Source organism: Pyxicephalus adspersus, chromosome 4 (genome assembly GCF_032062135.1).
Source record: "Pyxicephalus adspersus chromosome 4, UCB_Pads_2.0, whole genome shotgun sequence".
NCBI lineage: Eukaryota > Metazoa > Chordata > Amphibia > Anura > Pyxicephalidae > Pyxicephalus > Pyxicephalus adspersus.
The window spans coordinates 61,552,178-61,575,571 of record NC_092861.1 but is presented as its reverse complement, the minus strand read 5'-3'; the positions used below and the strand labels follow the sequence as shown (position 1 = coordinate 61,575,571).

Here is a 23,394-nt window from a genome sequence, read left to right as displayed (position 1 = left end):
TGATTTGAATAGTGGTATTTTTCATATTCTTAAATTTAAAAAAAAAAGTATTTTGGAAAAAGATCCAGCCAGCCCCCCTTTTTTAGTGCTATAGAGAATCAAATAGGTATTCTGTATTATTGTATTGCTCATCTGTAAACCCCCAAAAATGAATACAGTGGGTCAAAACTATATTACATCAATTGATACTGAACATGAATGGTTCTAAATGAACAAAAGGACTTCCATGCAGTTGATTCTGTATTAGGAATACAGTGACATTTGCATTTTATTCATCTGTCAATGTAGAAAATATTCAAGCTGCTTATGTTCCACAACCTATTCTGCAGCCTCTCAGCCAGTTTATTTATTCTGTGTTCCTTTTGTCCCCATTGGTTGTGATGGTCTTCAAATCAAACAATGAACCCAAATTGCTCTAGCCTGGTCTAAATTATATACTGCATTTTTAATGAGGGGGTTGGTACTAAAAAAATCCAGGTATCTTGATTGCAAAACAATTTACTGGAGGTGTATGAATTTTGATGTTTCAATTGTTAATAGAAAGTTATGTGATCATTTAAAAAGAACATAGCTTGCTTTGTCAAAATAACAGCACAGGTACTATTGTCCAAATGAGTGCATTTAACCCTGCACATATTTCAGTGTCTATCAATTAGTGTTTCATATTGAAACTTGTATAATGAGATGTTTTAGTTTAGTTTTTAGTTGCACACTAAAAAATATTTGCAAGCATTTATGGAAAAAGTTGTTTTATGATTTACTTTTTTAGCCAATTAACAATAATGGACAATGAAGTTTTGGTGAATTTAGTGAATCAGTAAATCGCAACATAATCCAACTGAATTCATAATTGTAAATGTGTCTATGTGTTTGGAAACAAACTTTGATACATTTTGATAGCCTGGGTTCTTAAATGGCACAGTAGTGCACAAAAAGACACAATTACATTACATTTTTTCTGCAGAAATCAACCATTTAGAAAAAAAAAAAAGACAGCAGTCCCGACACGTTTCGCCTTAGCGGCTACCTCAGGGGACAGTGAGACTCAGAAGGTAAACTAATATAATAAAAATTTGTAAAAGAAGAGAGTTCTCTCCTTTTATATACCTTCTGAGTCTCACCTTTACCAATTAACCTATGTGACATTAGAAAGGGACAACCATTATCCTGCCTTACACAAACACTAATATTTTTTTACAAAATACAAAAAAGCCTAATCTGCAGTTTTTCTGTGTGGATGATGGCTTAAATCAATAAGGGGACAATAAGTTCTAAGATGATCTGTGCACAGAGAGCTGCTTGTAAGATGAGCTGTTATAGATAACATAGATAAGCATAGATATTGCTCAGTTCTCAGACTCAATAAAACTAAATTGCCCATCCCAACCAATCTGAAAATAAAACATTGCCTAACTCTTTCTTGAAGGATTGCAATAAAGTTGACTTAAAATCAAAAAGAGAAGATTTACTAAGTTACAGGGAACATCTGGAAATATCAATTGTGGCTAAAATTGTGGCTGAAAAATCCACCTATTGCATAGAATTCCTCCTGAATAATATTAGTACATTCCTATGCCTTCAGTTTTAAAGTTGGGTATCTGCAATGCTACATATGACTGATATTTTCATAAATTTGGAGTGAGATTGGGTGCAGCCACTATTGTCCTCCTTTCTGAAGAGAAATATGTTCATGAATATCTGCACTGCATGTAGTTCTCCCCTGCTGCTTTATCCCTTTTGCGGATCTTAACTTCCTAAGCTTCTCCTGCTTTCTTTGGAATGTCACTAGTTATCAGATCACTAGTTATCAAGGAGGAATCCCCTACTAACACAGTCATTCCTACGGAGAAACCAAATTAAGTTAGTACTGATAATCCAGTCATGGGAATCCCTATTGATGATTTTGGTCAACAACCATTTATATTTTGTTTGTCATGCTTTTGAACACTCTTTTTAGAGATGAGGTCCAAATGAGTCTGATAGACAATAGATAACTGCAGGAAAAAGTTGTAGGAAGCATGAGTTTAAACTATAATGACTGTAATGAGTACTCCTTACATTTGCTTACATATATAGTATATAAAAAATAAATATTTCACTTTTAAAACATATACTATGAACTGCTGAACTATTATTGTATGGATACAAATCCTTGCTATCCTCTCTAAAGTGTTCTGCTCTGCCACTGACTATTGATGTTTTCGTCTTGAGTGATTCTTGGCTAATATTATGTAAATTAATAAGCAAGCAATAATCCCTTACCACTGACTTTGCTCATTCCATAAACAATATCCTCGTACACTGTGGAGAAGAAAAGCATTTGTTAGTGTAAAAACTCTAAAGAGAAGAAAAATACAGAAGGGCCAGAACAATACAATGCAAACAAATCTACAGAAGGGCATTTTCCATTTTAATCAAGCACATGATGGCATGACATGCAATACAGTCCCACATTAATCATCATCATTCCAATCTTGTGTAAAAATGCAAACTTCGTTATTTAACTTTGTTTACACAGCAACATTATAATTGCTGTTTCAAAAAATGTTTAGTCAGGTAAATGCCTATAAAAAGATAATTCTTGCTGGAATGCGTGCTTAATAAAATGTTGAAAACATTGTTAGGGTGGAAACTTAATACATAAATGAAAATGTGCAAATAAACTATTTTTTTAAGATGTACTCTGATACATGGTAATGTTGAATATTGTGCTTTCGTTACTATCTTCAGGTAAATAAATACATCACAACTTTCATTTATGCAATGATTACATTTTTTTTATGTACACATGGTATACACACTCAATTTTATATATCTGACAGGGTTAAATGTGTATGATGGCTAAAAATGAATAACTAACACTCTTGGTCTTACTTTAATTCTCCTTTACAGTTAATTGTCCTACAAAAGGGTTATTTAAAAACACTAATTAATGTAATAATAATAATGTAATTCATTAGGAAAATTCTAATTTAAAGTAGAATTAAACCTTAAAAAAATTGCTTCTAGGCAGGTGCTTTGTGCTTGAAATGCTTTACTGCAGGAGGAACAGGCAGTGTCAATAAAATAAACCTATCTGCTTTGTCACAGTTATTAACACTGTCATGTCACTGGCATTCACCAATCTTTCTCTAGGAGAAAATTAGTGGCATTGAAAACACATGGACCTGGAAGATTCTCTGCCTGAAAATGTATGATGAATGTTGGACTTTATAAAATGATCCCATAAACATTTAGATCTGTATACATACAGTATAAATGTTACCTATTTACAAGCACAGGACCAATTTAGATTGCCTGCATTTGTAAATATTCTACCAGAATGCATTACATTTCATTCTTTTTACATTAAAATGAAAGCCAATAAATACAAAAAGAGAATAAAAAATATTTACATTTTCCAGTCAGTTCAAGGATAGATACATCTTGGCCTCTGTCGTCTTTTAATGTTGCTTTATATTCACCTTGATCTTTTTTTGTCAACTGTAAAAAAAAAAAAAAAAAAAAAAAAAAAAAACATTATTTTAGTTGTTTTTTTTTTATTCAAAATAAATATGAAAGGGAAATAAAATATCTGTAAACCTTGTACACCTTTGAAAGCTAAAGTATTGAGTTGTGGTGGAAACAAACTTTTTGCCTAGTATATAGAACACAGTAAAAGTTGTATTTTAAAATACTACCTTAGGAATACGGAATATGCACACTCCTTGCTGTAAATCGGGAACATCCAAGGCTTCTGTTGGAACCTCATCTTTGTACCATTTAAATACTGTTTCCTTCTTTATATTGGCCACCTGTAACAAATAGATACATAAATTATGCATGTATTGTTTCCAGGTGTCACCGCCCTCACCTCCACAACCTGAAAACATATGGGAGTTTTTTGTGTTTCTTCCAGTTCCTCCCACAGCCTAAATACACAAAAGTGAGTTCACAGGTTTATTTAGAAAGTAAATATTTGTTAAAGAGAACATCTGGGAAAGATGATTACAACTAAGCAGTGCATTGAAAATGTATATAATCTATTCAGAATTACTCTCAAAATACAGCAGTGCAGCTGCCAATATGTGAGTGTGCTTAAAAAACGTTTCTTTGACAAGAGCCATAGAGTTGTATATCTGCAGTGTGGGATCGAGGGCACTGTCCCAGCTAGTGTCACTAACAACAAATTACATCATTATTGTGCTGCTCAGTGTTCTTGTAGTAAGTTCAGGAAATAAAGCCTTGTCTTTACCCTGATGGCCTTATCCACACAGATACACAATACAATACAAGACATAGTAGGTCAGTATTGTGGAAAAGATGATCTGCAGGGAGACCATAGGCTATGCCAGCCATAAGCCCTCTATCTGCTTTATCTTTTAGAACTGCTTCCAGAGTTCCTGTTAACATGTAACTACTAAAAAACAATGGTTTCCATATAAATTATCTGCATTTTTTGGTTTCATTACAAAAAAAAAAAATATGAGCTGGCGGAATTGAAACCCAAACATTCGGGAGAAAATAATATACAGTATATAAAATAGTGGTAATTCACAGAGCAGTCACAATTGTCAACAGGGTTTCCATTACATTGAACTCCACAAGTGATTTAAATGTCATGCTAGTAAGTCATATAATCTCTAGTTTGCAATCACTTCATTTGTACTGCGTCATAAAATTCATATGCCACATATTAGATGATTGCCAACAGGTAGTTACATTGCTTGCAGATTAAAATTACTTGTGTAGTTTAACCCTATTTACATGACTCTTGAAACCTTTGATTTAAATAATGTTTAATAAATTTAGGGACAAAGTTTGCCCAATGCATTCATAATACAATGGGAACACTATATTGCTGATGGGTCTAGGACAGGATGACACTATTAGATGGCATATTTTAGTATGTATTATAATACACAATATTCAATATTAGATTTGATTTTGCCCTTTTCATTTATTTTCAGTGTGCAAAACAAAAATAGATTACAAATAAATATAATCAATATCAAATGTACTATGTGCTCACATTACAACACTTTCTCTGCCTGGCATACCAACAGTTTATCATACCTTGCAAACAAGCAAAACTTCACATTCCTCTGATACCTCCCAGTACAAATATTCCTGGAAATGGGGGCCTGGAGATGGGAGAAATTACACTTAGCAATAGTAACAGATTATGTTTATTATGTATGCAGTATACATCATTCTGATTGTCATTTGTCTGACTGTCATTTATTCCCTTTAAATTGTGCCTGTTGACTGGTCTACTATTCTACTATGAAGATCATGTTTTAACCCTGTAATATTATACCCACACCTTGGGCATACATAGCATATTAGGACTACAGTTGATCCACAGGGACTACGGTATACCTGTTTCATAATAATCTTGTTCTTTAGATTGCCAGTAAAACTTCCAGGTTTGTGGAAAAATGTGTCAATAAATTCAACATATATGCTACAATCAAAGATGTTGAACCCAAGAAAATGGACATTATTTGGCAGAAGGTCCTGTAAATAGAACTAATGATCTGGAAATAAACAATTAACAATGCATCTATAATCTTGAGCATCTTGAAATGTCTCCCCTAACATGAACAGTTAAATAATATCTGCATAAAGCAGCATTACTATGACCACAATCAAGGGTGTCTCTGTGGCATTCAAAAAAGGGAGATGATGATATATAGGGAAGTCTAATAGAGTTTTGGAATTAGGATTTTCTCAGACAATCTTCTTGAGCATAACTATTCACGATATGTACTTAATATTTTCTCAGTCTTGGTCTGCTCCCACTTAAAATTAATGATCTTGCTTCTCAACAGAGATAGGTTCTTGTACAGCATCGGAAGTTAAACCACTGCATCAGCACCTAACTTTTTAGAACCACTAGTAAACATAGCACATTGCATAATAACAGCATCACATCAAAATGATGAACTATGTCACATTAATTCTATGAAATTTATGAATGATTACATTCTATAAAATGCCATGAAACTAATTTTAAAATGTTGGATATGATGAGGGTGTATGAAACACTTTCATCAGAGCTATTAGCATAAGGGAATGAATAGACAGTACTTTTCCACTTTACGTTAAGTGTAATGGTGTGTGTTCAAATTCCATTTTAAATGATAAATTCCAGCAATTACTGAAGGAGAAATTCATAGAATCTTTTTTTTTACGATTTACTGCAGTTGTGCCACTCTAATGAATCTGCCTCTTTAACGCAGGTATATTATGGATAACACTTTAACCCCTCCAACTAAAATGCAGGCCATCATTTTACATTGGGCTGTGTTTATCATGTTTCATTAGTAACATGCTATTTATTGTCTTGTGTTATATGCATATGAATTAGGGGTGCACTTGTTGAACTGTAAGAATACAACATTTTTTTAAACTAAACCTAAATTAGTCTAATCTGCTAATAGTTTGCCTTTCCTTGTTCTTCCTCTCCCTTTCCATCAACATGCTAATGAGATTTCTGTAAAAAAATCCTTTCCATTTTTTACTTATTTACCATATTGTAGACCTAGTGACATTATCAATTTGTTTCTGTGCTCTATGCACAATGCAGGTGGATTATAGTTGGTGTGAGAGCCTGGCGGGGTGCTGTACATAGGTTCCTGAAAACATTGCAGCGCCCTGTCCAATGCAAACGCTAAATAACACTTCCATGTAGCACTTATTGTTTGATAACTGAAATTAAACGTGTGGGCCAGGGACAATACAGCTGGATAGGAAAGGGATAGATAATGCTGGAAGTTCATCAGCCAGGAAATAAGGATGTATTTAATTGACTTGGTTCTATTTAGCATGCTTTAAGAAGCTACGTGCAGTGAAATCACAGTAAGCAAATTCAATACAATCAAGGAGCAAGACTGAGAGTAAAGCTAAAGTTTAGTGGTAAAGTGAATCGTTTTATTGGTGCAATGTTTAGTATTATCATTATACCTTGCTTTCTGATGTATTCCTTCCTCTGGAACTCAGCTTCAGCCAGCAATGCCTTGAAGGCTGTTAATGTAAAGATAAAACACATTATAGCTAAGCAATGAACATGAATAAAGCCAATATAAACATACAGTGACAAATGATATAAATCATTACATGCTCCATTTTCCTCTCAGAGAACAGTAGCATAGGTATTACTGCATTACAAACTATTTACAGGTGTTTACAAAGGGAGTCCTTGAGGTCTAATTACATCTCAGGGGTGAACATGGCAAACATTTGCAGTAAAGCCATACAATACATTGGCTAATACCCTCTAATGCTTCCCCATCATCTATTCTTATTTTGATTAATGGCAACCTCCCCTCTCTGTGCTTGCAGTATATGAGCAGCTGAGCTGATAAGCCTGATAAAAGGCTTACAGAAGTCCCTGATTTAAAGCAGTCAGTATTCCTATTAGCTGGCACATCCAGCCAATAGGAATAATCGCTATTGTATCTCTTAAAAATGGCTCACAGCCTCGGTTGTTTAAGAAAACAGTGGGTCCATGTTCAACTTGCACAGGGTTTAGTAAACTCCCAACATTTACCAAACCCAGGACACATAGAAGAGGAACATATTTGTGCAACATCATTTTTGTAACAGTATTGGTAATTTGTGCTTAAGTTATGTTTATTCGTAGCACAGCATCAAAATATATATATATATATATATATATTGATTCTTACATTTACCTTTATACTGGGTTCTTTCATTTACTCTACCTAATACAGCTGAGGTGGGCTGGGTCTGCTTGCACAAGAATGGGATAAAAAATGTTGCAAGATATGGATTTAAGCAAATTTACTGATTGCTTGGCACTAGCACATTGCAACAGGGTACCTGCTCCCATGGAACCCAAAGGCTCTTCATTGCTGTGTAAAGGCAGGTCTGAAAGTAGCAGGTATGAAGGGGGTCTTTCACTTAGGAAGACTTCTGTCATTAAGGGATATGAGCTGTATTACCAATAGACGAGAAACAAGTATGTGGTAGGGGGTGGCCCAGGCCAAAAATACACAGTGTCAAATGTAGATCAGTAGCTGCACCACTGTTGCTTAGACTGTCATATTGGGGCCTTTAGTTGTTCTTCAACTGTTTTCCTGCATATATTTAACACTACAATTACATCTAGTCAATAAAATGTATTCATTTCTTAAATTTCATTCGAGTGCATTTAGATAACCATACCATCTCCAATGAGAACCAATGAAGACTGATTCTTAGCTTTTCCATCCTGGATTTGTACAGTGTATGTGCCCTCATTTTCAACTGTAAATCTGTCCATGACCATCTCAATTACTCCAGCCGACTTATCGAATTTTATACGGTGGCTCTAAAACGAAGGACACAGATGTGACATTCTAAATTTCAGTGTATAATACAATCATAAAATAATACCTTGCTCACTTCAGTCACCTGAATATATCAGGATCATACCAGTTTGTACAAAAAACTGCCTTAATAGGTATAGACAACAGACAAAAGATAGGCCAACAAACAGACCAAATTGTGTTTCATCTGCATGTTGTAGCATATCTATTGCTGATCATAATCCTATACTCCTAAAAGGAGCAAGATGGCTAACTCTGAAACAGTGGCATTATCTATGGTTATCAAAATGCAGAAAAAAAGTTGGGTGTTCAGTATCTTTGTTATAGAATATAAGCATAAAGAATTGTGAAATATCGGTAGTGATATGCGAAGGCCTGACAAACTGTGACAACTGCAAATCACTTGTTAGCATGGGTAGCTTTTTTCCAAAATAGACCAAGTTTAGGTCTTCTAAAGGAATCCTTATTTCATTAATGAAGGATGAATTTTAGTTTATAAAAACTTTATGTAAGTTTTAACACTTATGTATTATGATGAAAAATTTAAGAACGTTTGAAGATGGCTACTAACTGTTCTTTAGTTGGAAGAGCCAGCCACATAGGAGATGCCAACCCAACTAGTACTAACACAACTACATGCCTTGCACGCAGCATTCAACTTTAATGGATTCATACATTTTTCATTATTAGCAAGGATTCTGAAAACAAATCCCCCATGAATGTGAATTATAGGGATGGAGTAATGATAGGAAACTAGCTTTTTTAGTAAATTAGTAGTATTCTTTATGGAAGTGCTCAGTTTTTTAGGTTAGCCTGCTTTATATATTTATATTTGTGTTTGTGCTGGGTGTTTTCAGAGCTCACCTTGTCACTATGCTTTAATTTCCATTATAGTCCAGAATGGTTTATTTTAATGCTTCCAGTAGTTATTTTGGCATAGTACTTCCATAATGACTGTAAGCTGACATAGCAATAGCACTCAAACAAGACAAAGCTATGTAACCTACGTAATAAAAGCTTAATTACTGAAATATTTTCACAACTGTTTTGTGTCCATATTCACAATGTTTTTTGCAGGCATTCGGAAATATATAGTGACTCTTCGTTTATGAAAAAAGGAAAAATGTGTTCATTCAGTTCCACATAAAACCATATAAACTCTATTCCAAATTATTCTAATTGTCATTTGTAACCAATTGTAACTTTTTATGGGTGGTCTTAAAAAGGATACAGCAAAGTTTCTACCACCCTTGCTAGTTATAATGATCAGGATATTTTTTTTAGAGAGTTTTGCTACGGCAATAGATTTGCAAAGCTGATCTAATTGATGATGCATTTTTAAGGACTCAAAATTATTATAAACCCATCACAACAACACACTATGTATGTAAGAAATTCATTTTGGTATGTTACAAAAGCAGACACATTGCTTTAGGGGAAACAAGACAATAATCATATCTACTCCTTAGGGGGAAAACACAAATATTTTTAGAGGTTATGTAACAGATCAATATTAGCCACAGTTTATTATACAGATCAATATCCAAATGCCTACCCACCTCCTTTTGGCTATGACAATATTACAATAATCTTTTGCTGTTATAAATTAGAAGTTTATATTGTAAAAAGACATTGGATTTTGGTAGACTGGATTTATTTAATTCTGTTACTTTGTGTCTGTATTATGAGTCATATTATCCTAAAAAGCAATTGGAGTAATTCTTCTTAAGGGACCCATTTCCCATTCCATTCCAATAAGCTATGATATTAGGAGGTAGCAAGGTATGTGCAGATTAATGTTATTTTTACAGTAGTAGATTGAAAAACGTTTTAAGTTATATCAGCAGGGAAAAACAAGCATACATACCTCACTATCTTTAATCTCCACATCATTCACAACAAACCGGTACTTTGTTTCCGCAGACAGGTGTGGGGATTCAATCCAGAAGCGTACTCTGCCTTTTTCCAATATTTCATAAGCCAGTTCTGACTTAAGAGGAATAGCTGAAAACAGAAACATATTGTGCTTGCTGATAAGGTTAGAACTGCATCCATACATAGTGGCACCTATGCATATCACGGCAATACATTAAGGAGTGGTAGAATATCTGTAGCAGTGCAGTTATGAAAATAGGCATTTTTATCAAAAAAAGTTTACATAATAGCTCTCTCCCATGAGGTACCTAAACCCAGCTACATACACATAATTCTGGTGGCATCATGTAGCACATAGGACTACATGGCGTAGAATTGTTTTTCCATATATGTAAAATTTTGTCATAAGCATGCTTTACCTATAAACGGAATAAATTCAATCCTACCAGAGCTGCTGGGACGATTACTACAAATGATTCTGATAAAAAGGAGATTATACTCTGCGATAGATATCCTCAAAGACACACTGTATACTGTAAGGATAGGTACATTCCATGTGGAACTTAACTTACTTTTTTTATCTTCTTGAGCGGCATGATCCACCATATTCAGTGGCACTTTACAGAGTATGGTCCAGGTAAAGAAAGAATGGAGGACAGAAAAATATTCTCTGCTTTTTTATTCTCCACTTTTAAAAACCTAATTGCATCTTTTAAAATGCAATATAGTTGGTCTTGTTCCCTGGTGACCAGGCTTTTAAGGACACAAGTACTGTAATTCCTCTAAAGTGGTAATCACAAGCTCCAGATAATTAAATTGAGCAACTGTTTTACAACTTCTAAAGTGATTAACAGCTTCAAAAGTAGTAAACAAGGTGTCTGAACACCAAATCGTGTTTGGTGTTCTTTACTTTCAAAGTTTCAAACGCTTGTTGCCAACCATAAGGTTGACACTTTCCAAATACAGCAAATATAAGTTTAAAAGTGGGGTAATTATAAAAGTGTTAGCCAGACTTAAAAGCTTTAAAAAATGGGTCAAGCAGTACATTCCACAGATGATCTTACAATTAAATGTAATTTTCACAATCATGAGAACAGGTCATGGAGGTGGTTTTAAATAAAAATGGCTAGGATAAATATTTCCCAAAGCCATGGGGGACAGCAGTTAGGTGGTCTGCTAAAATAGTTTGGACACTTCATCACAGCAAGCTAAGACAATATACCAAAAAGAAAATCTACTTACTTGGATTCTTAATTTCATGACTTAGAGCCATCAGGCGTTCAAGTTCTAGAATATAAAATAAATACAATTGTTTATAGCCATAGTGAAATACTATACCTTATAACACAAGGAATAGTTACTAGTAAAATGTTTGCTTTATCACTACCACTGTACAATAGAAAAAAATGCAGGATCATAATTATTATAGCTAGAAAATTAATTTATTTAAAATGTAAAATTAGACCATAGAAAATAGAAAATGCACTCACCTTCTGCATTCATCACAAAGCTAGATGAAATGCCATCTGTATCACTAACTGCCACTGAGTATGTTCCCAAATCATCCTTGTCAGGGTTTGTAAAGTAAATTTTGGAACTGGAAAAAAAAAGAACAAATGTAATAACATATTTTACATGTTTCAACATAGTTGAATTAGTTAGAAATATAAGCATACTTTTCACCATCGGTTTCTGCTCTGAATTTTTGGTCATCAGTAATTTCCTCATATGATTTGCTCCAGGCAAACTGGGATGCTTCAGATATTTCAGAGCAATTGTAAGATAGATAAATATCCCCATTTTCATCCACACCAGAAGTAATCTCCTCGACACCTGATGTGTAAAAGTAGATGTTGGTCAGTAGTACCAAAACAGTTATTGCAAAAAAGTGACAAACAAGAGTTAAGAAGACAACTTGTCTTGTATGTGTAAATGTGGCTTTGTAGGTACATAGGTGGGTCTAAAATTGTTGATTTTGAATATATGAAAAAATAAAGTGATAAAACAACACATCTGCAATAATAGATGGGATTTTATTAAGACAAATTAGAGATTAAAGAAAGATAATCACTGCTGAATCTAACTAAAGCTTGGTTCTTGTAGATTAAAGTACATGCAGGCAGTTTGGTACTTCAAGTTGAGCATTAACTACTTCAATATTGCTACAGTGACATTCAGTGATATCTATTCAACAATTTGATTTTTTATTTTTCTATATATATGATGCTGTGTTTTGTTCTGTGTGCACTTGCAATAACACACATACATACCTGGTCTTGCATGGACAAGTATAGGCTCAGAAATATCAGATGGTCTACCAACTCCTGAAGCATTAACAGCTCGGATTTGGAAAACATATGTTTTTCCTTCTTCAAGTTCTTTGACCTGTGTAGTACCATGAAAATAGGCTTTTCAGAACAATTGTTGCAAAGTATAAACAAACAGTCTTTACTTCACTTTTTGGTGCTCTAAAATTCAAAAACACTTTTTTGAATAATCAGCATTAGCTGCTATCTTTTGGTTAACCTTTTCCTGCTGAAACCTTTTACCTGCCCATGAAGACTTCTGATAATAGCTCTTTCCAAGCTCCTAAAAGAAGCATTGAGACAAGGTGCCTTGATCTACCTAGATTGCAGAAAAAAAGGCTAAATGCAAGCAGATTAAACTTCAGCTTTAGGTGCAATACTTTTCAAGTACTTCCAATGTGTGAGCTGTACATTTAGCTGCTTACCTGTTCGACAGTTACCCTTGTGACATCAGTGTGCATACATGTTCCTCTTAAGTTTTGACCATGTTATGCAATGAACAAATGGTTACTATAACTGGGTTACGTGTTTATTTATAGCCAGAACTATCATTAGCAAATTACATGGACAGAAATGATTTATTTTGGATATTTACATTTTTCTACATTTGGAAATTCCTTATTTATTGGTTCTAGAACTATCTATGAAGTGTACCTTTAGGTAGCGGGTCGCTGTTGCAGTCTGGTTTACTCTAGTCCACTCTTCTGCATCCACTTCTTTGTATTCTACAAAATAGCCTGCCACTGGGCTGTTTCCTGAATATATTGGTTCTTTCCAAAGAATTACAAGAGAATTGTTTCTGACTTCACAGAATGTGAGATCATAGGCTGGTCCTATAATAAGAAAAAATCAGTGCAAGCTGTCATTTTGACTGCTGCTAAATCACGTTTACAGCAAACTGCATAAAGTAGTTGATGGTGTAATATACACATAGGGCATAGCACAGGTTCACTGTAATGGTGCTTCACCAACTACACATTTTTATTTTCCCTTCATGTCTCCATTCACATTCGGTTAGCAAAGGCAAACAAAAAATTTCCCAATTTCCAGATATGAGGAAGCAAGTGGCTCACTTCCCAATGTATCATGCTAGAGCTTTGGTACCTGCTGACCTGGAAGATCCTACACCCAGAGCTGTAATATGAATTAGGACGAAAGCCTTGACTTACAGTTTACACAGGATAACTATTGGTCTCTCTCTGTTGATTAAAGCAAGAAACTTGTATAGTTAAAAGGAGGATGACTGGGATTCTTTTAAATTAGGTACAGGTAGTCCCCGTGTTACAGTCGGACATCCAACATACGGATGACTCCTAGATACAAAAGAGGCTTTCCTGCTTGCTTGTGTGCAGGACGACACTTGATGGGGTGGAGGCAAGAGGGGACGGTTTGCATGAATTACAGAAGTAGTCTTTTGGGTAAAACTCTTTAATGACCAATACAAACTCTGCAGTTGTTCTTTTTGCATATCAAAGCACAGCTTGCTCCAGAAGTTAATGAATGTCTAGGCTCCATAAAGTTTTTGCTTTATTTGTGATTAGCTCATTGTCAGGATTTTTTACAGCAACTGACACCATGCTGCCTAATATTATGATGAGACAAACATTTGTAATGTCATGTGCTAATTGTATTTATTAAAATAATGTACCTGTACTTACATACAAATTCAACCAAGGAACAAACCTACAGCCCTTATCTTGTATGTAACCCAGGGACTACCTGTACTGTGGTAACCTAACCTTAAAGTTATTTATTAATTAAGGTCCTCAATTAATAAAACATTAGTCTTCACAAATATACAGAAATGTGTCCTCAACCACAATTTCTGCATAAATCAACAACATGAATTCATTTTGAGATTTGTTGTTCAGATAGCGGCTAGGAAACACAACATTTAAATATGTTCACTGTTATATGTGCTATGAAAAATATTGTAACCAACATATGTATTTATGGAAAGCTGTGCAGTTTTACCTATAGCTCTAGGTAACAAGATTTGGCATATTATATCTGTGAAATGGCGTGTAAAATATTCCTTATAAATGTTATTTCATTAAAAGATGACTGTACTTTTTAAACATTAAACTTTATCAAACAAACAACAAAATTCAGTTTGAACTTGAAACAGCCAGTATACACTTTGGCACATCAATGAGCAAGACTGCAAATCGATATGGAAAGCCTGAAACTTCTTGAACAATATCTAAGTACCTAAGATAATTAACTGTGCTTATACAGAGGAGGGTAAAATATGATACTATTATCCTTAATTTTACCTTCAATTTAAAGCCCATGTAAAAAACTAAATCTTTTCATTGTTGTTAGATAAATAAATGAACAGGATAGTGCTGTTTGTGTCACTGTTGTAAAGATGTACCATTATCTTTCCTAGTGATAACTAACACTAAGGGCCTGATTTATTAAAGCTCTCCAAGACTGGAGAGGATACACTTTCATCAGTGAACCTGGGTGATCAAGCAAACCGAGAATGGGTTTTTTCAAAGTAATTTGCTATTTGCTAGCAAATATTTTGAATCCTGGACTAGATCAATTCCAGGTTTTCTGGATCACCCAGCTTCACTGATGAAAATGTATCCTCTCCAGCTTTGGAGAGCTTTAATAAATTAGGCCCTAGGACAGAAATGTAAGAAAACCCAAACATTATGAGTCATTCAGGAATACTGGAGGGAAAATCCCCCAATGCAGACACCAATTTCTATAAAAATGTGTTTATTTTGGAGAGATGCCTTCTGTTTTTTTTTATATCTTTAGCACAAGAAGTGAAGGGAAATCTCCCTAGCAGAGTACAGACAACAAAAAATTAACAATAGTGTTTTTAACCTTTCTTTGTCATATATAAAACTAACAATAGTTACGACTATCTTAATTGCATAACTGTATAAATTTATATTGATGCATATTTAAAACTTAACAACTTGGCTAAATACACATTTTAATTACAAAATTTTACTTTTCCCAAATTAGATTTTTAAGGTTAAAATTGAATAGGTGTACAAAGTAGCAATCACATCTTTAAAAAAAATAATATCAGAAACATATTACTGAAGGAAATGGAGTGAATTGCTGTGCCAGCAATTTATCATACAAATACAAAATAATATATTCTCTTACACAGAAATCTATACAATATTCACATACATTATGTAATAAAAGCATTTTTTGTAATGCAGTATGTAATGTAATACCATACCTGATACAAAATAAATTGAATTTTGCACTATTTTATACTCATGTCATTGATATCATGAAATCTCCAGGTATGATAAAGGTGGGTGAATGTTTTGCTCTTGTAATGTATTAAATAGAGAATTGTAATCTCTCAGTGTCTGGGAACCAGACAAACTCGAATCTGATACATAAAATATATAGTTGTACTCACAAGGGTACTGATATTATTTTCTAAACTAAATCTAATGTATTTTATATGGAAATGGAAGTTTTAGACAGATACAAATAAAACTTTATATTTGACATTGTTCATTGTTTTTCAAATGATGGAATATTGCTTTATGTTTTTAAAATATGTTAGGATAAAAAGAACTACAACATATGACCTGAAAAGCTAAACTGCTAGCTTGTAAAATGTATAAATATAAATTGTTTATCCTGACAAAGTATTTATAATTCTGATCAGCCAGGTTTGTAATCTAAAAATCCCAGCTAGGCAGCATCGGGTTCCAGACCTCAGCGGTGCAGCAGCACAGAAGATAAATACCAGCTTATCAACTGGACAGGTATTAAGCACAAATCCCAATGTTCTCTTGGGCCCCGGTGTTTATGAGTCTTTATATGCTTACATTTAAAGCTTATGTCCACTAAAAACATTATTCTACATTTAAAGGTGCATTACCTTTTATTGCTGCACACTTTAAATTTTTACAGAAACAGTGTATGCTTACTTGCTAGCAATGACAAAAGGAAGATACATTTTACTTTTACATAAATAGTAGATATATAATGCTTGTTAAAGCTTTTTACCAATCATTATACGGCCTTCATCAGTATTCGACTCTGCTGTTACAAAAAACCAATGTGCTTTATGTATGTACTGCAATACCAGATCACGTAAACTGGAACTGATGAAGTCTCAGTTTACAGATGCCAGTGCTACTAAAACTTTGGGTAAAGGAAAAATCTTCATTAAACTTCATTGTTGTTTTAAATACTAGCTGTGCTGATTTCTCTGCCTTTTGAAATGATATTTCATTTATTGCCCAGTAGCAAGCATAAGAAGAAACCTATAATCATGGGCCACAGAAAATTATTATATGATGTTGTACACTAAATGTTTTGTCATGTAAGCTCCAACAATGTCCCAATTGTATAGGGAATTTCTAGTTAAATTGTATAATTGTAAAATTCTATATTATGGCACAAAGTAATAGCTAACTAGACAGAACTGCTGAAAGCTGATTTCCGTTGCACCATAGCTGCCGAGTAAAATGGAAATATCTAAGCCATAATTGTAGACTGTAAAGAGACATAAAATGTATTAAACATTTAGTAAGCAGTTTCCAATATTTGTCATGGCTATCAATAAATATGAACTTACGTAAACATTCCTAGCTTCATAATAGTGCACACAACAAAGTAGTTGAAAACTGATAAAAAAAAGGCCTTGTATATGAAGGCATAGTAAAACAAAGAAAATAAATCTGAGTAGTGTATCTGTCACGGATGATATAACTATTTTTCCTCGTGGGACTGTGCTCTGTTCTTGTGACATTGGTGTATTGTAAATAAAGTGACTTGTCTTCTCTTTATGCAGAATTGTTGTTCTTATTGCTAAGACTTTTTCTTTGTTTTACTTGTGGTACATTTTAATGCAGAGATGCACCTTCCTTTAATTTATATTATAAAAACTTAAATGAAAATATTTTGACATATTGAAGAGTATAATGGGAAAACTCAAGATAAATAGTCAATAATTAGAAACGTAGTAGTATAGGATTTAGAGAACCATTTAGGCTCAGTCATAGATATACTCATAGACTTACTAATTGTCAGGCATGTCCTACAAACTGTTCCTAATCAAGGCAAAGCTAGGTCAGTCATACACCAAATTGTACTTTTGTACTTGTCTTACCTGGCTCTGCTGATGTCCATGCCTCACACTTAAAGTGTTCACTTGGATCTGAAGGAAGGCCAAGCCCAGCAATGTTGGATGCAGTTACCCTATATTCATAGAATGCACCTTCTTCCAGATTTTCCACCTGCCAGAAGTAAAAATACAAAGAACATATTGTTACTAGTCTAAATTATTTATTAGTAGAATTCAAACATATCCACCTTAAAAAAAAATCACCACTGTGCAAGGATCGCTTTAGTCTTAGTGAGTAGTTTAAATCATGCCTAACAATGAACTACAAAACAACTGCTCAATGTGTCCTAATAAAAAAAAGCACACAGTAAAAGTGAGGGTGTTTATTTGTTCAGTGCTGACTGAGATGGGCAAATTTACAATAGAGGTACCTAGAGTTTAGAGGGTCTCTAAAGGGATAAATGTGAGTAAATGTTCATGTGATTGTGCTTCCATATCCCGGGTACCACTGATCCAGAGCTGCAGATGCACCCATGTCACTCACTCCCTGACAGTCCTCACCCACTGACATCATAGCTGTTCGACTTCTGATCCAGTCAAACAAGGTCATTATCATAGACAGCTAATAGGAAGTGTCCACATCGGTCAAGCACTGACCATGGACACACATTCAAAATGTACATCCCATTATTTGCCATAATTTTTAGAGTTGCCTGGGTAAAAGTATATGGCTTATGGCCTGTGCAGCCCAAATTAAAAAGCAGATTGACTCAGAGGTGGAGAAAGAATAAAAAGGGATGGATGGTAAAGAGAGGGTAGGGCAAAAACAAGTCAACTGGGACCCTATATAGAGGGACAATGGTTCAGTTGAGAAGTATAATACTTTAAATGAGAAATATGAACAGCTACAAATTGGCAATCCTTAGGAGAATATCCTCCTGATAATATAGGAGGCTGTGAGGTTAGGATGAACACACTTGGTCACTGATGTATATGACAATGAACAGTGATGCATGAGTATCCATTAGATCATGGACATTTTGTATACAACGTTCATTGGTGTATATCCTTCACTGTATACTAGGACTTAGAAGACTTCTGTAGCACAAATTGTCTTGAATACTTTTTGAATGATTTAGGCTTAAATGGGCTACTTGATCATTTTGTGATTTGTGTTTTTCTATCACTATAACCATGGTATTCTAATTTTTTTTTTAATTGGGGTGTTGTTCATAGCAACCTATCAGCTGTTTAGGTTGACTTTTGTATTCATAGGTAAATACTGACATCTATAGTCTGACTGTTATAGGCAGCACCTAAGCTATCCTTAGCATCCTTCAGCAGTAGATTTCATGAACGAGCCCCATTAATACCAACTACTGTTTAATTATTTTTTCCTTTTTATTTTAATATGCGGCTGAAACTGTATGTGTCTTCCTGTTTTTAAATCATTAAAATAAATGAACAAAGGCAAATTTAACGGAGTATAATCAATAAGAACATGCTGGTTCTATGGTATTTCTCTGACTGATACTGTAATGAGCTTGTGAACGACGAGCCTGTAAACAATTGCAGTAATTATAAACAAACAACATTTAGGAAATACATTTACTGCCGGTGCTATCTCACAGCTATAAAGGATATGCTTTCTGTAAATTTAATGTCTTAATAATCATAACAAAATCAGCATAATATTCCAGGGATTAGACACGATTTTCATTCTGGGCTTCATGTACATTTAACTGTTGCAGCAAAGAGAACACGTTAAATCCACCTTATCTCTAATTCTTTAACTAGGAAAGCTCTTTACTGACAGGTTTTACAAATATAGAATTATAAGAAGACATATTTGGTGAGATGGAAATTTCATATGCTTTACCCTAGAAGCTTTTAAAGAGATATTTCATTTTCCAGTATTGGTAAACTCAAAATGTTTCTAATATGTAACAATAACAACCGGTTAGCCTAATGTGTTCTTGTGTTGTTCTGTTCATTTTTTGTTTATTTTAAGCATTTCTCTTGTTATGTGAATATCTGTTTATAGTTGATTGTATACATCCCCGATTGTCTTCATCGCTCCTGTTTTTTATTTTTTTATTACCCCCTTTCTGCACAGCAACATATTTTCTGCAGATAAGGCATTTGAAACATTTCAGGCACTATGTAGCCAGGGATGATACAACCACCATTTCATTGGCCTTGCTGATGCATGGAGTCAGAAAAAACATAGAGTCTATAATATTCTTATAGATTAATAAAGTACCAGCATAGCTGGAGATCTTTACAACTGTACAGGCAAAACATAAATAACATGATACATAAATGGAGAATACAGATACTACAGTTACACATCATGAAGGAGATAAGTTGTACATAGCAAAAAAAGGTAAAACAATTATACAGCTATACTATAAAATATTTTGAGGGCTGGTACTGCACATAAGAGCTTACAGTCTTTAGGTGGCCCCTATGCAGGGTTAGTTTTAGGAGGGGCACGTTGCCAGAAGCCCCAATTGGCAGAATGACAATGGGTGCAAGGAGATGGAATGGTTTGCATTTGGAGCCATCTCTTCACATCCGCCCAGGGTCCATTTTGTCCAAAACCATAGCTGTCATTATGACTTAAAAGCAGGGCAACCAAAGGTAAGAAATTGTGGAAACAAGTGAAACGTTTACTGAGACAAAAGACCAGCTGAGGTGAAAGAACGAGAACTTTTTAGGGGCATCATTTAAGTAAATGGTGTTAATTTACTAAGGAAGTTAAGGCTTTTCACCTAACAAAATGAATTATCATCTTGCATTAGAATTTTCACTTAGCTTTCACTTAATGAATAGAGTGAGCTTCTGTCAACTTCTAATTACATTTTTTTACATTTCCCAACATGTTTTACAAAGTAAAAATAACCTTGCAGGCCAATACTTTTGTTTGCTAAGTGAACAGCCTTAAGTTTTTTAGCTAACCAAAATGACCCTATGGAAGCATTAAAGTAAATTAGATTTGTCTACAAAAAAAATTGAAGGTATAATTTAAAGGATGGATGTACTGTGCCCAATGTATGGCCACAAATTTTAGTAAAAACATGAAGATATGTTTACTTTGAATGCTTAGGCATGCTCAAAGGCAACTGAAAAAGAACAAGATTTTTGCTTGTACATGATTGGATGATTGAAGGAAACACAGCTTCATTTTTTGCTTCATTTTGTAATGGGAAAATACACCTTTCAAAGTAAACAGTCTTTATTCCTTTAGTAAATCAACTCCATTGCATCAGTATGACAGCAAAACAATGAAGATTTTCAGAAAGAAGTCAGGAATGGCAGCCAACTAATTTCTTTAAGCGCTGACTTCCTCTAAGATATGCATTTATTATGCCTACTTCACTCTAAGTTTAAAGAAATCTATCTTCTTTATATGTAGATGTATCTAGTTTAGTCTCCAATTCCTCAGCAGTTAAAATGTGAAGGTTCCATTTGAGGCTTTCATGCTATAAATTATCATAAATGATAATGATGATGATGTCTCATCATTTATTTATATTTGTGGCGTGTGGATAATTTGAGCTGGGCAAATCACGGATGTATTTAACTTGTTGAAGTCAGCACAACATTGTATGTAAAATCAAAGATGCCTTCTGCCTTTTATATTTCCCCTTTAATGCTATAATCAAATTTGCTACAAAATACATTGTAGAAACATAAAATTAACCTGAACCCTTAGAATTTATTGCATATAAATTTACAATAATACATAATTACAGGAAAAAAACTAAAAGATTTAAGGGATTAAAAATGAAAGAAACCATTAGATTGGCAAAGAGCTGCTCAAGAGATATAGATTCATCACTGGTAGACAGAGTAAGCTCTAAAATAATTGTGCGAAAGTACTATTAGATCTGCTTTGTCCAAATTACTTGCAGATGTAATTTGTTTCATGAGCGTACAATGGTATATTATCTCATTGAATTCTGACAGATTGATGACTGCTAAAATCTACTAGTTGCTGTGTTCCTGGCATATGAACTATAAATGCATCAGTCTGTCATCTGAAAAGAGTACCACAATTGTGTTAAATCCCATTAAACTTAAAGTGCTCTTTCAAGTTGCCTTCAGCTCAGCATCCTACAAAATTACTTGTACGTGAAATTTGTTTTATTTGAAACATGACACATGGTGCACCTTATTCTACACCAATAAATCTTTCTCCCAACAGACTTTGACTATTTAAGGTACCTTCAGACATGTACATGGGCAGTCAGAAGACCTATAAGAGCACTGCTAATGAGGCATATATCATTGATCACAATGATTTTAAAACATGATGAACGTCTCTGCAAGTCTCTCCAAAGTTAAGCATAATCATGACCAATTTGTCATATGTATTATCAGATATATATCTGTATTTTTTAATATTCTTTGCTTTTTAGTAGGAAAAGTTTCAACAATAGATCATGGTAGAAAATGTTGCTCAAAGTGGGTATATTTAACAAACCCATAGGTCTCTATTTAGAAAACAGGGAATCAGATATAGCCTCAGTCATTCCCTTATGGGAATCAATTACTGCCACTGAAATGCATTGACCTAGAAGATTCCTACGAGAGAATGTTTGAGGGAATGTCAGATTCCCTATTTTATAAATAGAGCCCTTAGCTTTATGACAGATTATTTTGTTTGTATTTGTATAAATCAAAAATATTCTTGGAGGTATCCAATTCTGTTAAAAAGATCTATTCATTTAGTGTTAGTGTAAGTCTTTCCTAGGCAAGTGATTGGTATGGTGGTAAAGTGATGGTGGTGAAGCCACTGGCATAAATATTGGGATATCTTGAAGTAAACTACACTACTGCTTCCACTCTATATGTCTAAACAAATGCAAGCACTGTAAGTATCTAAATTGTATCTGGTAATAGTCTCTTGCAATTCCTTTTACAGCAGAGCACAAACTGAGAAAGACTGAAGCACAGTTTTACTGCAGACCTGTGCTAACAAAGACCATGTTGGTAAGAACATAGAGAAGCACAGATATATGCTAAACAATTTGCTGTTTCACTTTTAATTGTTCAGTCATATGCTGGGGGACAAGAACTGAAAAAGTTAATTTTTTATAGCAAACAGATATCACCATCCCCTGTCCATTGTATAATGGTATGTAGCCAACTAAGACTTACAAAGTTCTCTGTTCAAAGAAGCAGAGAGTGCACTGTGATTGGAGGAGAGAAGGTCCGTTACGTTGACAGGTCAAATGGCTGGGCAAAGTGGAAGAAGATTTAGCTTTAAGAGCAAAAGATTTTTTACTATACTTTATGGATGGTAAAATGCCATATATTTTTATACACTGAATAGACTACCGTGCACTTGGGAGACAAGACAAAAGCTATAAATATCTCACAATAATCAATCACTGAAAATGCTTTCCTTTTTAAATAACTGTTTTAAGATTTACTCTGACAGACAGAAGGAGGTCCCACTGTGTGACAAACTATCGGTATGGATTACCCTGAGGTGGGGAGGTGGGGATGAGCATACATAAATAGGCATTGTTTAACAATTGCAGTTTATTCTGAGTACATATACAAAAGCAGGGACAGTTCCAATATGTTTTCATATCACAAAAGTTGTTTTTTTCAGTTTTTCAACAGTAGGTAAGAAACCTACCTCCTTTCCAGTTATTATTCATATGTTACAGAGAGTGCTTGAATATTACTAAAGATTATCTGAGGATACAGGTATGGATCAAAACACTGGCATAAACTGCTACATAGAATAGCTTAATCCCAACAAAGGAAAAGGAAGAAGAAGGCAATGCAGTGTGCTTATATGTCACCGCAAAAATGTGTC

General features: G+C 34.1%; 1 protein-coding gene across 5 annotated transcripts in view; it reads right to left on the bottom strand.

The window, feature by feature from the left end:
- Nucleotides 1–23,394, bottom strand: part of MYOM2 (myomesin 2) — a 141,306-nt gene that overhangs the window by 62,695 nt on the left and 55,217 nt on the right. For all 5 annotated transcript variants that reach the window (XM_072408424.1, XM_072408423.1, XM_072408421.1 and 2 more), the window contains 13 exons: nt 17,604–17,730; nt 13,151–13,329; nt 12,461–12,575; nt 11,867–12,023; nt 11,681–11,787; nt 11,433–11,477; nt 10,183–10,319; nt 8,173–8,317; nt 6,949–7,008; nt 5,056–5,123; nt 3,681–3,794; nt 3,396–3,483; nt 2,263–2,301 (listed from right to left, as the gene is read on the bottom strand). In XM_072408424.1, the coding sequence (XP_072264525.1) occupies nt 2,263–2,301; nt 3,396–3,483; nt 3,681–3,794; nt 5,056–5,123; nt 6,949–7,008; nt 8,173–8,317; nt 10,183–10,319; nt 11,433–11,477; nt 11,681–11,787; nt 11,867–12,023; nt 12,461–12,575; nt 13,151–13,329; nt 17,604–17,730 (1,381 nt within the window). The remainder of the gene's footprint in view (nt 1–2,262; nt 2,302–3,395; nt 3,484–3,680; nt 3,795–5,055; nt 5,124–6,948; nt 7,009–8,172; nt 8,318–10,182; nt 10,320–11,432; nt 11,478–11,680; nt 11,788–11,866; nt 12,024–12,460; nt 12,576–13,150; nt 13,330–17,603; nt 17,731–23,394) is intronic.